Source organism: Danio aesculapii, chromosome 19 (genome assembly GCF_903798145.1).
Source record: "Danio aesculapii chromosome 19, fDanAes4.1, whole genome shotgun sequence".
Taxonomy (NCBI): domain Eukaryota; kingdom Metazoa; phylum Chordata; class Actinopteri; order Cypriniformes; family Danionidae; genus Danio; species Danio aesculapii.
In genome coordinates, this window is record NC_079453.1 from 25,557,524 (window position 1) to 25,574,165 (window position 16,642).

The window sequence follows — 16,642 nt, forward strand, 5'->3', positions numbered from 1 at the left end:
TCATGTCAAGACATGACACAAATCCACCGAAGGGCTATGAATTGCAAATGCTTGCGTTTAGCAACTAATTGCCGCTTCATTACATTAGCACTACAACACTTGATCTGCCATGGCAAATGCATGACAATTGGAAGTAATTATCCAGCTTACCTTAAAAGCACTTGCATTTTTGCACTAAAAGACAAATCTCTTGCCATTAAATTATCATAGCATAATACGAATGCTGCCATCTTTCATCTGCAAAAACTCCTCATCTTCATATTCTGCTTAGAGCGACGCCACGTGGCCACAATCGACAACCGCTAAGAAATTAAAATGGTCGACAAAGTACATAAATTGCATAAATGATATGTACGTTCACACACATTTTAAGTTAGGTTCACAGGCACACACACACGATCTATGAGTCTGTGATATTGATAGATATATTGAAATCTCTTTAACAACACTGTTACTCTGCGCCCCCTGGTGGCTACAACATCACATGACGGGGAGTTGAGTACAAATTGATTCTTTAAAAAGCAAACTAAATCAAACGATCATAAATACAAGACAAATTAATTTAAGGGCGTTTTTGTTATTGAATTAGGGGGAAATTGAAAACCTCTTTCTCTATTTTAACATAAAATACCACTGTATTAGTAATTTAATACAAATATTAGACAATTATTTTAATTAACGAACCATGTTATAGCACAAATGACTAATATGTTAAATAATATATTTAACATTTAAAGTACTTACCACCTATTTAACTGAAAATAGTTAATAATGTAATACACTGTAACACTGTACAGTAACACTGTAATAGATAAGTTATGGTCATATTATATGCAGGCAATAACTAATGGTTAAATATAAGAAAACCATATTAATATATTAATAAACTTACATAGCTGCTTATATCTCAGCACTCTCCTATAAATGTAGTAGATTCTAATTGTATTTACTATTCATATTTTTGTATTATAAGGAATTGAATGCTTTAGGATAGGCAACAAACACTGTACACTGTTCAAGTTTTGGATCAGCAAGATTAATGCTTACCAAAGGCTGCATTTATTTGATTAAGCCCAGTGAAACATTAATACTGTAAAATAAGTATAAATGCATGTTTTAGATTTTAAAATTTGCTATAAGTTTTTCCTGTGAAGGCAAAGCTGAATTGTCAGCATGATTACTCTTTTCAATTTGATGATTTGATTACTATTTAACATAGTAATTTTTTGTAATAGTACTGTCACTTTTAATCAATTCATCCCTACTTCCTGAATAAAATAGTTAAACCAATGTCTGTTTTAGTTATATAATGTAAGTTATTATATTATGTAAATTTTATTGTTATTCTTCCAATATGATTAAAACTTGGATGATGACAAAATATTTGGAAGTTGTCCTAAAACAACATAAGGGATGCAGTCAGTTAATCTTTGCCTGTCCTTTATGAAAGAAAAACTTGGTCATAGTTGAGAGAACTAAAACTCAATGTGTGTTAATGGGTGCAAAGCATAGACTGTTAAAAACAAGTGTCTTCACATTGTTCCACAGTACAAAAGTGAAGCCACCAGTGACGTCATTTGAAGCAAGAATCTGCACAATACTGATCATAAGCCACAACATCAAGCTTCAGCTTAAACTTCAGAATTTTTCTAAAATGCAGTTTTCCCCATTGGAAGCAGTAGTATTTTTCTCTCATTTTTGGGACATGTCCAACTTGTTTAGATGGAGGGGTTTGTAGTTTATGACCTATACCTCATGCAGCCACCAGGGAGAGTGAATTTTTTGGATTGACACAGGAATATACTGCATTATGTAACAGGGTTTAAATGATTTTAAAGTAGTTCCTAAATTCAATTAAGTTATTTTAGGCTTTAACTGCGTGATATTGGCATTTCCATCAATTCAAGTACCATTTAGACATGTTTATACAACAAAAATAAGAGCTACAGCATAGTCTGTTCCTTCTTCTTGGCATGTTTGAGCTCGAGTCAACCATGGTTCATTGCTTTGTGCTGTCATAGTATTATTATGTAGTGCATTTAAAAGTTGTACTTACTGTATTGTAGTTCCCTTGTCTTGTTGCACAAGCAAGTGATGATTCTTTGTAAACAAATCAGCATTCGGCACATATTCTAGCTCCACCCTTTTAGTATCGTATTGTTGTGCTAAGTACCCTAACAAAAATTATTGTTATTTTGTCACCTCCGACAGTGGAAACAGAAATAAATGCATACCGTAATGTATTGAACTATACCACTCAGTGGAAAATGAAACATTTGTGCATTCATTGCTCCTAATGTAGCGTTTCTCAACCCTGCTTCTTACGCCTCACCAATCTGCATATTTTGCATGTCTCTATTATTTAACCCAGCTTATTTAAATAACCAGCTCACAAGAAGTGCTCCATGTATAAACTAAGTTCTGACTGACATGTCCATACGGAGTGTGCATTGATCACTAGTCCCTTCTACTTCACAGGAGTACAAGAAACCTTTACTACACTTAGAAACATTTGTTCACATATTTACACAACAGCACTCAGGGTTTCCGCGGGGTCTTAAAAAGTCCTAAATGTCAAAAACTATATTATAGGTCTGAAAAAGTCTTAAATTCACAGAAATATTGTCTTGTAGGTCTTAAATCATTTTAAACAGGTCTTAATTTTCCTTTGTTTATGCAAAGCTACCCTATTGATTCAACATATACTGTATCAAATCGCCAACAATACATCTCAAAAAACTTTTAGCAAAGCTCTATTTATAATGAATATAGTATAGTAATAGTATAATAATATAACAGATTTTTGTGCATACTTTTAGTTTACTTAAGCTTTTATTTAATTTTTGTCGACATGTTATTTTAAAAATGTGGCTAAGAAATAGCTAACTAGAATTCTTTTTTTTGATGGGGCAAGTAAAAAAAAAATTCTGCTGGGCTATTTTAAAACGTCTTAGCATTAAGCCCTATTATACAAGTATAAATTTCTTTATGGTCTCAAAAAAAGTCTTATAAAGTCTTAAATTTGACTTGGTGAAACCTGCAGAATCCCTGAGCACTGCCTGCAGAGTCTTCCTAGAGATGTGTGACATAATATACTTCCACAAATAAATATGAATTCACATGGCATTTGAATGAATCATATATGCTCCCTTCGAACTAAAATCATGGCAGAATACCCTCTGGAGTCAATTGCAGGGCACTTGTTGGAACAAACGTCTGACATGAAAAGAGAAGCATACAAAATGTGGTGTGGTGGGGTGCTAAGGTCAGGATTGAGAAACACCGTCCTAATGTGTACGCATGTACTCCAGTGACTTAATTGCAGAGGACAAATTCCAAGTATGGGTTACCAAACTTGGATTTCACATCACTTTTCACTCTCCTTCTTCATTGCATAAACATGTATGCTTTAGTAACGGAAGAGTTTTATTGAATTATGGCTTTCCAATTAAAATAACTAGTAAATGATATCCTCCTGCCTGCATATGAATGTGATGCTGATCATCTCTTTCAAACATTTCAACTGAAGATCCTGCAAATGTTCTTTGAGTGCAGAATAAAAAACACATTTGATTATAATACAACAGCAGAGACGAGTCCTGTTGAGCCATTCAATCTATAAATTCACTGCTAAGCTGAAGCTGAAACCCTTCTAAATGTTCCTTCAGTCTTTCTCTGACATCCACCCCAACTGCTGTGGCCCTCAGGTCTGACTGATGTGAGAGATGACCATTTTCCCACCCCGCAGCTGTCAGTGCAGTGGAATCACACTTGACGGTCAGTACATCCCTTTCTTCAGTGCTCTTTGACTGAAATCTCTCCAAAATTGCCTGAGGCTGCAAAGTCTCAATCACAGTTTCAACATCTACCTGGTTCCTTTCCGTTCTTTCGGGAACCTGCATCAGTAGGACATGATCATCACTCCTGTCCTGAACCCAGTATAAATGCTGCTGCTCAACTTCCGTTTCGTTCTTTTCCTTTGCGGCGAGGTCAGAGAGAAAAAGTCCTTGATGTGGCTGAAGCAGTTGGATTTGCTGCAGCTGGAATGGCGCTGAAGTGTCCTGTAGTGTTGCCGAGTACTGAACAGGTCCTGGAGCAGTGTGCAGGTCAGTGTGTGGATGCAGTAGAGCGACTTGCTGGATCGCTTCTGCAGTGCTGTGGAGCTCGAGAGATGCTTCATCTTCAGTGTTCAGTTGGTGCGGTTGCAATTCCATCGTGACCACTTGCATAGCGTCCTCATTCTCTGCATTTTCACAGTAATACAAGTAGTAGCTCTGTTGCTCCACAGGTGAAACATCAGTCCTGGAGATCTCTGGCTTTTGCTCTTTGATCACTTTCCTTTTGACTTCCTGGATTCTCTTAGGTTTCTGTTTCGCCTGGGATCCTTGAACCTCGTCAGGTCCTACAGGCGCCTCCTTGTACCCACTTACTTTGTTTCCTTCATTGTCTCGTCCGCAATAAAAACAGCAGCCTTCTTCTTCTTCTGCTGTGACTTTTCCTTTTGTCTGTGCCTGTCCGTTCCATCCCTCAGCTAGAAGATCGATTTCATCAGTTGTGCTTTCATTTGCGCCTTCCTCCAATACTTCAAGATTGCAACCTCTGTCCACCTTCACGCCCTGTCCTTTTTGAGAAGCCCAGCTTGAAAACCTTCCTCCTTTGACCTCCTTCCCTTTCGCCCCATCTCGTGCACGCAGTAGAGTGCTCTTTAGTCGGTTCTCTCTGAGGCGCAGCAGTGCGTTACGCAGGCGGTTCTCCCTCCGTCGGGCTGCACTCAGAAGACGCAGTGCTTTTTCCAAGCTGTCAATAGCTTTGTCATAACGCTTGCGCCACACTAGAGGGCACAGCTGAGCGTAGCTGTGCTCTTTCGGCAAGTAAAAGCCAGGAGGTGGAGGGAGACGCTTCATGTAGCAGGATGGAGAAGGCGGACGAGAAGAAGGTGGAGGAGAAAGAGGGTCAGGTGCTTGATCATCTAATGTAGTTTCTTCAGATGTTTGAGGAGTGTCGGATGAAGGCTGGGGAGGAGGCTGACTTTGGCGGTCCTCCCCTTCACCTTTTTCACATTCATTGTCTGCTAAAGTAGCATTGTTGAAGCTCTCCGGGCTTTCTGAAGCTTCATCATTGGTGGAGTTCTTAATGCTGAAAAAGTTTTTAAAATGCATTGTTGAGGTGGAAATGTTGTGAAAAAGAAGAACCTGAAAATAATACTTTAAAACAGGGCTTGACATTAACACCCGCCAACCAACCAAGATGGATTTCAACTGTGGTGAGTTAGACAGCTGCTCCCACAAGCCACTTTAGCTGGTTGAAAATAATTCTTAAATTGCCAGAGCAGCTCATCCCTAAAGAGTAGAATTTGAATTAGTTAGTTTAATTAGAATAGTTAATTAGTTTGTCAATATGCATGCACATGTGATCTTAGAATCTAGAAACAGAAGTATTGATAACTGTTCATGCGAGCAAAAGAAAGCAGGTGAATATTGAATGAGAGGATGATCAGGCGCACGGTGAGACACAAGCGATCCTCGCTCACTGACGGCTAGGGGTGTCAAAATGAATTGTTTTCGATGCACCGCGATGCAGATGCAAACAACTCGGTTTCAGTTCAGTAATAATGATAACCGATTATTATGTACTGACGTCATTTATCACATATGCGATATATGTCGGTAGCTTACTATGGCAAGGGAGGAGACTGAGAGTAATTAAAATGCTCCAACTACTTAAAAAGCAGATCAATGCACTGCTTGTGAGTTTGGTGGACTGTTTTTCGCTGACAGGGAAGTACATCAGAACCCAACTAGGAAAAAATGAAAGATGTAAACTCTCTTTCTCTCTCTCACTCTCTGTGGCTCCTTTCAGGGTCTCTGCAGATAACAAGATGTCAAATTTAAGACTTTTTAAGACCTTTTTAAAATCATTAAGTATTAAATTTAAGACCTATATCACTATCAAAAACACGCAAGAGAAAATATAAAGCACAAAATTAGGGGTAAAATAAATGTATTTAAATTGAACAGTACTAAAGACAGGTTAAATGCACCATTGAACTACAGAAAAAAACAAACATCTTAACGCTGCTTATACTTTCGCCTGGCGCCACATCACACACCTCACAAAACGGACGAGGCTTTTATACTTGACACGTTCACTATTGGGATATTTTTTTAAATGACAGGGGGCGGTCAAAAAAACAAACAGTAAAATCAGACGAATAATAAGATAATCATTGAAGATGTTTTTGGGGGCCTCTTTTTTTTGTTTTAACAAACTTATCCCTCAGGTTTTTCCAAAGTTTTACAAAAACTTTCCTTCTTTGCCATGGCTGTTGCAATTTCTAGCCAAGAATTATTGGTCATCTGGGTCTCCCTATGATCACGCATGGATGGATAATAAAGATGTCAGTACAGACAGACGTACCTGTTTCAGACAAAATCTCTTCAAAGTGTTTCATATTCAACTCAAATCAAATGCGGCCCGCACGAACTGAAAATGTTTTAAATTTGCACAAAATTTAAAAATGAGTCATTTTTAGCATACCAAAATCAAATTTATGCATATAAAATATATTTTCCCAACAACAAAATTGTGGCTAGTGAAATTGGCGAGTGGCTAGTAATGTTGGAAAACTACTGGTCACAGTGGCTGGTGATCAAAAAAGTTAATGTCAAGCCCTGCTTTAAAAGCATATAAATGTGAACTGAATGTAATGTTTTGTACAACACATTAAATGTACTTTAGATGTAAATTGCACCTAAAATAACATTTAATTTTACATTGCAAAGTATATTTAATCATTTAATTTATAGTTTTTTTAGCATGCTGTTAAGATATGAAATACACTAGTTATGTATTCAGTACAATTATCCACACAGTTGTTGTCGTGAGGGAAAGCTCACTCATCCTTCGATCTGTTGGTTTGTGTATAATTCTGTAAAATACCTGTTAAATTTGTCCACATTTCGAGGTCTACCTCTTCGTTTCCCAGCAGTGCCTTTCTTGTGAGGCTCAATTTCAAACACAGTGGGAATCGCATCATCCTTCAATCTGTGATAGCCACTAGAAAAAGGAGGTATTGAAATTATTAAGGAATGTATTTTAACATCCGAATTATATTTTGCCCATTGTTTCTGTCACTCTAATATCCTGCAGACCTGACTCCAGAGAGTTCAAAGCTATCAGGGGTGAAGTGTTTAGAGCAGAAATAGATGAATCCACTCTGGGGGTCCCACTGTCCTTTTCCCTCAGGCCCTTTGCGACGAGAGTTGATAATCCAGGTGGTGCGGCGAGGGTTTCCCTTTTTTGGCAACCTCAAAGATTTAACATAATAAACAATATTAACAAAGATCATTTGATATACCACTGAGCTGAAACTGTTTATTTTACACTGCATTTCACACACAAAAACTAATAACTGCAATGTTTTTTGAGATAAAAACCATTACAAGTCATTGTAAATAATATCCAGTAATTCAGTGAATTGGTCACTAGAGGATAGATGTTACTCATTGTAGTTTGCATTGTGCTGACCCAAAACGTTGCATATCTCAATTCAGATGGAATGGTTGACTAATTGATTAAATATTTAGTCATTACAAACACTTTCTATTGTGATTTTAAATCTGAAAATTGAGTTTCTTGATACTTAATCGAGTAAAATCTCATAACTTATATGTGGAAAAGCAGTTGTAGTCAACTGGAGGGTCATGGGAAGGCCCACATGGAATCTGCGCGTGCAGAAATCTGCAGATTTCCACAGATTTTTAGCCCATTATTCAGTCTATTTTTTACTTGTGTAAATGTTTGTAAATTTATATTTATTCAGTTTTTAAATTAATTTCAGTAATAATATTGACTAATATGAAAATGTTAATTTGATTTATTTACAATACAGTTTGTAAAGTAATATTTTCCATCTTTTAGTAGACATATTATATGAGAGACTTGCTTTGTTTACCAAATAAGTGAAAATCTAAATCTAAATCTAATTGAATTTGCACTGTAAACATTAAATAAAAGTTAAAAAGTATTTTTAAAAACTTATTTAATATATTAACTTTTTAGTTGTGATACTACCAAAATTATTCAGCATAAATCCACAGATTTTTTTAAACAAAATTCTCAGCAGAAATAGCAAAAAATGTCCACAGATTCTGTCTGGCCATAGTCATGGGTCTGTTTTAAAAGAGTCATGGGGAACAAAGGAAACAACAACTTAATATAAATGATGAAATATCAGCATTTGGAAACTTGCACCTGTGAAACGTGATTCCAGATTTTCGAACGTCTTTTGTGTCCCGTGACTTGCAACCTACAGCAGAGCAGTGTCTTGGCATCTATAGGGGAAATGTACATTTGAAATCAGATTTGTCACAAATAATAGCACGCATGTATGGCCTTATATTCAAACCTCCACACACACTTTTCATTAAAAATCACGTATTACATTCATGGCAACACTTGACTGAAATTAATCTAATTAAATTACATCAGATCCAACTTTTTATTATCACCCGTCAGTTAGATTAAGTTTAATTTAAATGGTAAAATACCATAAAAACACTACAATACAAACAATACAATAAACTTAAAAACCACAAAATAATACATCATTAATAATAAAAACTACAGTAATACAAAAATAAATTCGCAGCTGTCATTTATCACGTTGACTTATTTATTTAACATTTTCCGAATTAAAACGTTTTTCTTTTTTTAATCGATTGGAAGCCATGAGGCGGTATAAGGCTTAATCCTAAAACTTTCTGTTCAAACATTTTAAAATGCAGCCGACTATCAGCGATCGCCTTATTGACATGACTTGATGTCAGCTCACGTTTGGGGCTGCAGTGTCGTCTTTAGGTAACAACATAACAGGCTGCTAAAACAGCCGATGCTGGAGATAACAAACATATTGTTCATTTGAAAACAATTTAAACCCATACTGTTAAATATACACGCTGGTAACTTTTCTGACAAGAACATTCCTAGCGATTTATCTTTAAACTCACCACAAAGGCCTGCGACCTCACGAAGATGGCCGTCTTGTTCTTCCTAGGCGCTGGAGATTAGTCCCGCCTTTCTGCAACAGCCAATTAGAGACGTGAATTACTGTGACGTTACATCAGGACGTACAAGAAAGGGACATGGATTGCTTAATGACATGTTAGTTTTATTTTATAAAAAAATATCACATAAGTAATCATTCTAGCAACGACCAAATATTTGAAACCACCTAAATAATTATCTGTAGTACTTCTGTTGTGATTAGGAAACAAAAGCCAATTGATTTTATAAACAAAAATATAATAATAATAATAATAATAATAATAATAATAATAATAATAATAATTTAAAAAGTACAACTGTTCCCTCTGTTAATTTTTTTAAAACTATAGTGCTGACATATTGTTTTCCCATTTAATATCTGTCTATAACAGCAACAATCATAAAGCTCCTTTTTAGATGTATAAGAAACCCATCTAGATCTTGATTGGAATACTTTACGTACTGAGATTCTTTGATTGGTTTTCTGTACAGCAGTTTGGGCAATGTCGTTTTTCCTGCACAAATTATGTTATTACACATAATTAGTTAATTAATATGAACATAAGAGTAGGATGAATATGAACACAAGTTCAACAAAAGCATATAATACTTATAATAAAATTATATGCCTCATTTTCTATTTAATTATGGAATTTAGTTTTTTTTTCATGACATTTTAAGCACTATTCTGAATTAGCTTGCCGGATGGTCACCAAAATAGCCAAAATAGTTTTCGAATCAATTTTAATATGGGCCGCTTTTGGTGCTTCACACCTTCTTATTGGTCATTTTTTTGTTTCAAAAATAAGGTTAAAAATAGAACAAAAGTTACTTGTAAATACAGTAGTTTTCTTGCAGAGCTGGATGTTGGATGAAAAATATTAGCCTATTTCGATGGGTTATTCGATGGGTCACCGTGATGGCATAGCAGTCAAAACAGGACAAATGAGCTCATGTTTGGGACAAATTCTGGATCTTTGTCAGTGAGGCCGAAATCCAACACATTTTGTATTGCTTTTAGTATTGCTTTTGAATTTATTATTTAAAAGATGACATTTAATAGTAGGCTGACCATAGATATTTACATGTTACGTGTATATATCTATGTAGGCTGACTAGATATGCTATCCTGAGGCTATCCTCAGATATGGTTCTGGATTTTGCTGACTGCAGCTGTAGGTGTCTGGCATAGCAAGTTTGAGATATGCAGTCACAAATAAGTCTGCATCCAGATACTATTGGAGACCACAGTTTACTAAAGCAAAGCCTCAAAGATTATTGTTTTTACCAACAGATGGTGCTGTTCTGATTACCAAGTGTGCCACACGTCTGCTTTTGAGGGAAGGTCTCAGCCGTTAGATCGCCCCCTGAACGAGACTTGAGCCCAAATAAAAAAAATTAATTGCAATACTTGCAATAAAATGTTCCGAAATATGGTTCTGGTCAATAAGGCACTGGTTATCGTGCTGATATAGGTGCAGATCTTTTTTGTAAAGAGTATGTTTTAGCAGTAATTTAATGCTGGGCGTGTCATTGTGATTGACAGTTGTGATTGACAGTTTCTCAAAGATGACCGTCTGAGCTTCGGCAGGAGACTGAAGTGTTATTATTCGATTTCTGTGTTATTTTACCATAATAAAATGAGTTGTTCAGTAAACTATACTTTCTGACATACAGGAATTGGTGGAACACTGTTTATTCGTTTTATCTGGCTTTAATAGTTTGCTGATACACGCTTAACCTCCCAGATAGCAAAAAAAAAAACAAAAAAAAAACACTCGGGCCAGTTCCGGCTAGATTCTCGCCTGCCGAAGACTTACCCCTCGGCCCGACTCCGTCTGCTGTAAATACTCGGGCCGGATGCCCAGGCCCGGCTCAAGTTTGGAACTTAATTTATATTTATCCATAGGCGGAGAGCCGGAGGGTGAACTAACTCCAGGGTAAGGCTAAGATATGCGCTGCCCTTTAATGCATTTAAAAAGATTTGCGACCGACCAAGAAGAGGTTTCAACAAAAGCACCGCCTAACAAACGTCTTATAAATAGGCTATATTCAACACGCACATTAAATTATTTTATTAGATTCATTCAATCATTATAGTCACTTTTGATATGCAGCCAAGGGCCAGAAAATGAGTGGACCTAAATAGGGTGGACCTCAGTGCCTACTCTTAAGTGTATAATAGCTAGTTTCTTATATTTATGATCTCTGGTAATATAGTAATTTATTTAACAAGTGACATTTGAGAATCCCCCTTTTTGCAAAAATAAATAAATTGCAAAAATGTGTCAAGAATCCGAAATCATTCACTTTGCCACGAGGCCAATCGAAAACTGAACTTGTAATTCAGCAATAAATATATAAAAATAAGCATTTTTAAACTGTGATTAGGATACGGAACTCATTTTTTTTATTAAGCTAGAAACAACAAAAAAGACAATGAAAATATGACAATATACAGTGGCTGTTTATTTGCGTTACCACAGGCTGTGGTAAACTTAGGCTCTAATAAATTAGAGGCAACCATTGCAGAGTAAAGGTGATCCAGTAGCCATTAGCTAGCGTGAGTAATTGTTTGTTTAAACTTGATTCATATTATTCAAAATACAAATTCAAACAATTTAAAATCTTGACTTCCCATCACCCCTGTAGAAAACACAGCAGAATTAAAATGCAAAACAAGATTACTATACTAGGCTATAATACTACGTTATGAAACAATGAAAACCAAAATAAGGCATTTCATTTAATACTGAAAACCAGTTAAACCAGATTAATATGTTATTATACCTCTGCCGTAATACTCATTTGTCATTTTATTTCTTACGTCCTTGAACAGCAAATCAGAAAAGTCTGCTGGCCAACACTTTTGGTTTCGTTTTCAGAGCCGCTGCGAACTCCAGTCAAAAACAGTTCCATTTTTGTGCGGAGGGAGACTTTCAATTTGATTTACAACAACTAAAGTGTTCTGTTAATCATTAACATTAAATTACATTCATATTCCGCCTTACACCCGTTACATGTTTTCAATGCAGTTTTTTTTCTTTGCTGCTATCTCCGTGGTCTCTGGCCAGGGGGAGGCTAAGCCTTCCCTAGCCTTACACACGCTACACCTATGGCTGAGGATATGGGGAGTGTCTTGGCTGGTGGTCCTGGAAGTACCTCTTGAAGAGCAGGTGAGACCATAGTAGAGTGAAGTGGAGTTTAAACCTCTTAGTGATATAGAAGTTTGTTTAAATGCAAAATGTATCTAACACAAGAGTCAACAGATGAAACGTTACTCCACTGCCAGAAATGTCCTCCTTCTTGTTCATAGCAGTCAAGCAGGAAGTTGTTTCTTTGTCGTTTCACATCCCACTGACTTCCCATTATAAACTTGACTATGACACTCATGTGTATTGATATATGAGTAGCTATTGGCATGTTACAAAAGAGCTTCAATGCTTTATGTGTTGAATGTTTTTCACTGGCTGGGTAATACTCTTTTCATTAGTTCAATGGCTATCAGATTAGATGTGGCAGAGGGGTATCTAAAGTTTGGAAAGCTCACTGGATGGTGACACTTCTTTCAGCTACAGTGTATTGGCTCCTTGGAGTAGGAGTCAAAGTGCAAAAGGTCAGCAGCCATTTTGTCAACCAAAATCGCTATAGTGTTTATGGCTGAAAGACTTTTCTGCTTCACGCGCTCCAGCAGCTGGTTTGAATGATAACAGTGCACCCTTCCATGGACGTTTATCAATGTATGAATATGTTGTGGACTAACATTTGTGGAATAGATTGCTTGGTGAGTTGCAATCGAACTACTTCAGCTGTCAGAAAGTTGTGGATCTGTGGAGGTTGAGAGGCGAGTTCTTTATTGAAATCATTCTATTCACGCTGGTCTCGTCTTTCGAAAACCTTTATAAATGTTTAGTCTTTGTTGGAGTGTAGTTACGTAGCGAGGCTTCCCCTTAAAGCATGTACGTTAACGAAAGTGGACCTCTAGGATATCAGTGAGAGTCCGGCTTCATAAAAATGGCTTGGATCGCCAGCGTCTTGAGTTTAGTTGAAGTTGTGGCTTGCGTTGTGTGGGGCAGTTGGAGTAGAAGTTGGAGGAGCTGGTAGGCCGGCATCTTGCTGTAATTCAGGCTCGATTGCTGGCAAGGCAGCGGGTGAAGTTTTGGGGAGAGCGGGGTTCTGGCTGAAGTTGTTGTTGTTTGTTTGTTTGTTTGTTTGTTTGTTCTTCCACGTCGAAAGGTTAAACAATGCTGAAGCGTAGATTAAATGCTGGAGCGTTTGTAGCGGGAAGCATTCTTCCAAACGAAGATAGAGCAGTAGGGAAAAAATGATCCATTTATAGTAAACTAGGATCACTCTGATTGGATTATTACTGATTACAGATGAGCGGCCAGTCGTGCTCAATCATATCACGTGCTCCTCTCGAAATTAGTTTATGAAACTTAACCTCTTTCATCTAATGTACCTTGAATGGTTTAAAATTATTAAAATGGAAAACTTTAATCAAGATTGTAAATGAGCCTGGCTTGCCAAAACATTTTTTTGAAGCTCTTGGTAATATCTTATGCTGCTTTCTCAGTTATGAAACGCATCGCAAAAAAAATTATTGTTATCTGATATAGGGCCAGGGTACCCCCCCTTCCAATTTATGCAAATAAACACCTTTCCATGTGTCAATGCCTTGAAACTCCATAGATAAACAACTATAGTGGGGCATTAAGACCCACATAGACTGCAGGTTGAGCGCCCCTTGCTGGTCTCACTAACACCACTTTCGCCAGCAACCTAGCTTTCCCATGTGGTTTCTCATCCATACATTGGCCAGGTGCAACCCTGCTTAGCTTCAGTGGGTGACCATGTGAGAGTTGCAGAGAGATAGCTGCCAGCTTCCAGGACTTTCCAGTAGTAGCTTGCTGGTGGAAGGGCATCTCCTGCGTAAAACATATGCCAGAGTAGTTGGTGGTTCATTCTGATGTGGCGACCCCTGAAATTTGAAACAGTACAAACTTATTTTTCATAATAATGTAATGTGTGATAGTGAATATGCAATGTCATGTACATACACATGTCTGTGCATGCTCTCTTTCTTTTAGTCATATAGATATATTTTTTAAAAGGAGCCCATTTTATGTTGCATCATGCAACCCCTGAAATTAATTGCATGACATCAGTGAATGAGTACAGCAGGAGGCTCAGAGTTTGACTTCACCATAAAACCATGTGCTACTTTAGCCTAGGTCCCAAACTGATGTGTATAAAGAAGTGTTGCTAAATAAACTAATTTGTGAAATGCACAAGCGTATATTCTTACATGCACAACATTCTGAAAAACCACAGACACTTATATCACATTAACAGCCCTACTGAGAAATGCTCAGGAAATCCGGTTGTTTAAAACAACATATGTCATACTTCTGTCTATTTAGTATTCCCACCACAGTAATTGATAAGACTTAAACTTCATAAGGTAGTATTTTTATTAAAAACATATTCACTTGTTTTAAAGGATGTGCATGCAGAGGATTGAATGCTTGAATGTAAAGCCTTCTAAAAAGCCCTGATAGAAACCATGCTAATCCATTGAAAGCATAAACACTTCAAGAAACCTCCCTGCAAATATCTAAAAATTGTTCAATAGCACAAAAACAATTTTCAACACAAAGCATGGTTACACCAAATGTTGATTTAATATAGTTAATGAAATCTATGGCATTATTTTTAAATAATCCTCACATTACAGCATTTTTACACAACCACCTAAAACTTTTTACAGTACTGTAGCTCTACAAGTACTATAGGTTTCTAGAAGCATCTTGGAGAAATCTTTTACACAGCACTGTATGCCGTATATGCACTATAGTAGCCACAATTTGTTAAATTCCTGACAGATCTAAGAATGTTGACCTTTTTGGCTCCAAAGCATGATTTCATTTCATGTTTTCAAATTCATAACGAAGCATCCAGATGGTTGCATTGGGCACATCAACTATACTGTCATTTTATTTCCCACTTTCAACATTAAAGTTGCAATGAAATCAAAATGTACTCTTCTTATTTTTATATGTGTTATGGGAAGCAGACGGACAAGGAAGGTGAGTGAGTTATTGACGATGTTTATTAACAATACTTGAGCACACAAGGAGAACGGAGGAGAAGTGAGTGGAGTCTGGTTGTTTGGATGATCCTTGGTGGCAGGCTGGATGACTGATACTGAGGGAGACCGAATGCACACACCAGAGGGCTTGCGGGGAAGACAGACTGATGACAAACACAAGGCAGACAGGACACCGGGAACACTGGACAAACTAGGAGAGACAGAGAGCAGATAAGTACAATATACTGAGATAGAAATGCTAGTGATTACCAGGAGGTGTTCACTCAGAGTCCGCTTCGTAGGAACGAGACCGGACCCTGAGTGAAGTGAGGTGTGTGCTTATATAGTGACTATGAGTGATTGGGTGCAGCTGTGTGTGGTTAATACTCAGGTGATGGTGATCTTTGCGTGATGCTGGTGGAAGAGCCTGGCCAATCCGTGACATTACCCCCCTCCCCAGGGCCCGCTCCTGAGGGCCTATACCTCCGACGCCGTGGTGGTCTACCACGTCCACGAGGTGCTGGAAACTCGGGGTGATTGGAGTGGAACTCCTCCATAAGTACAGGATCTAATATATCTGATCTGGGGACCCAAGATCTCTCCTCCGGACCGTATCCCTCCCAGTCGACAAGATATTCCAGATGACCACCACGACGTCGGGACCTTAGAATGTCCTTGACCTTGTAGATGGAACCGACTTCCGACATCAGTGGGGGAGGAGGTTCCTCTTCATGGCCAGGTTCTGTGGAGGGAATCAGAGGGTCGTGAAAGGGTTTGAGGAGTGATACGTGGAATGTGGGGTGGATTCTATATTGTGGTGGTAGCTGTAACTTAAATGTGACGGGGTTGACCTGCTCCAGGATGGTGAAGGGACCAACAAATCTGGGACTAAGTTTTCGGGAGGGCAGTCGCAAGCGGATGTCCCTGGTGGAGAGCCAAACTTTCTGCCCCGGCGTATAGCTAGGACCTGGAATCCTCCTCTTGTCGGATACCTCCTTGGCTCTGCAAACTGCCCTCTGGAGATGGTGATGAGCATCGTCCCAGACCCTCTCGCTCTCCCGGAACCAGTAATCCACTGCGGGGACATCAGAAGGTTCGCCATCCCAGGGAAAGAGTGGAGGTTGGAATCCCAGAATACACTGGAATGGCGTAAGTCCGGTGGTAGGTTGCCGCAGGGAATTCTGGGCGTATTCCGCCCAGCCCAGAAACTGGCTCCAGGAGTTTTGATGACCGTGACAGAATGTTCTGAGGAACCGCCCCACTTCTTGTATCTTCCTCTCTGTCTGGCCGTTGGTCTGTGGATGATAGCCAGACGAGAGGCTGACGGTCACACCTAGGAGTTTGAAGAAGGCTTTCCATAGTCTGGAAATGAACTGGGGTCCTCGGTCCGAGACTATATCTTCAGGTATCCCAAAGCATCGGAAGACATGGTTGAATAGGGTTTCGGCGGTTTCTAGGGCTGTGGGTAGACCCTTCAAGGGAATCAGACGGCAGAATTTGGAAAAT

General features: G+C 38.2%; 1 protein-coding gene across 1 annotated transcript; it reads right to left on the minus strand.

Moving 5' to 3' along the window:
* Positions 1–2,924: 2,924 nt before the first annotated feature.
* Positions 2,925–9,063, minus strand: thap7 (THAP domain containing 7). The gene is made up of 5 exons (XM_056479120.1): positions 9,009–9,063; positions 8,254–8,333; positions 7,152–7,307; positions 6,940–7,056; positions 2,925–5,136 (listed from the first exon to the last, which is right to left on the minus strand). The coding sequence occupies exons 2-5, from the start codon at positions 8,331–8,333 to the stop codon at positions 3,612–3,614; spliced, it is 1,878 nt and encodes a 625-aa protein (XP_056335095.1). The 5' UTR covers positions 9,009–9,063; the 3' UTR covers positions 2,925–3,611.
* Between the last annotated feature and the right edge of the window lie 7,579 nt (positions 9,064–16,642).

Coding starts and splice junctions, on each gene's coding strand:
- thap7 (XM_056479120.1), bottom strand. CDS start 8,333: ATGCCAAGACACTGCTCTGCTGTAGGTTGCAAGTCACGGGACACAAAA. Junction 7,308..8,253: donor TCTGGAATCACGTTTCACAG/GTGCAAGTTTCC, acceptor TAAATCTTTGAG/GTTGCCAAAAAAGGGAAACC. Junction 5,137..6,939: donor AATGTGGACAAATTTAACAG/GTATTTTACAGA, acceptor AAACTTTTTCAG/CATTAAGAACTCCACCAATG.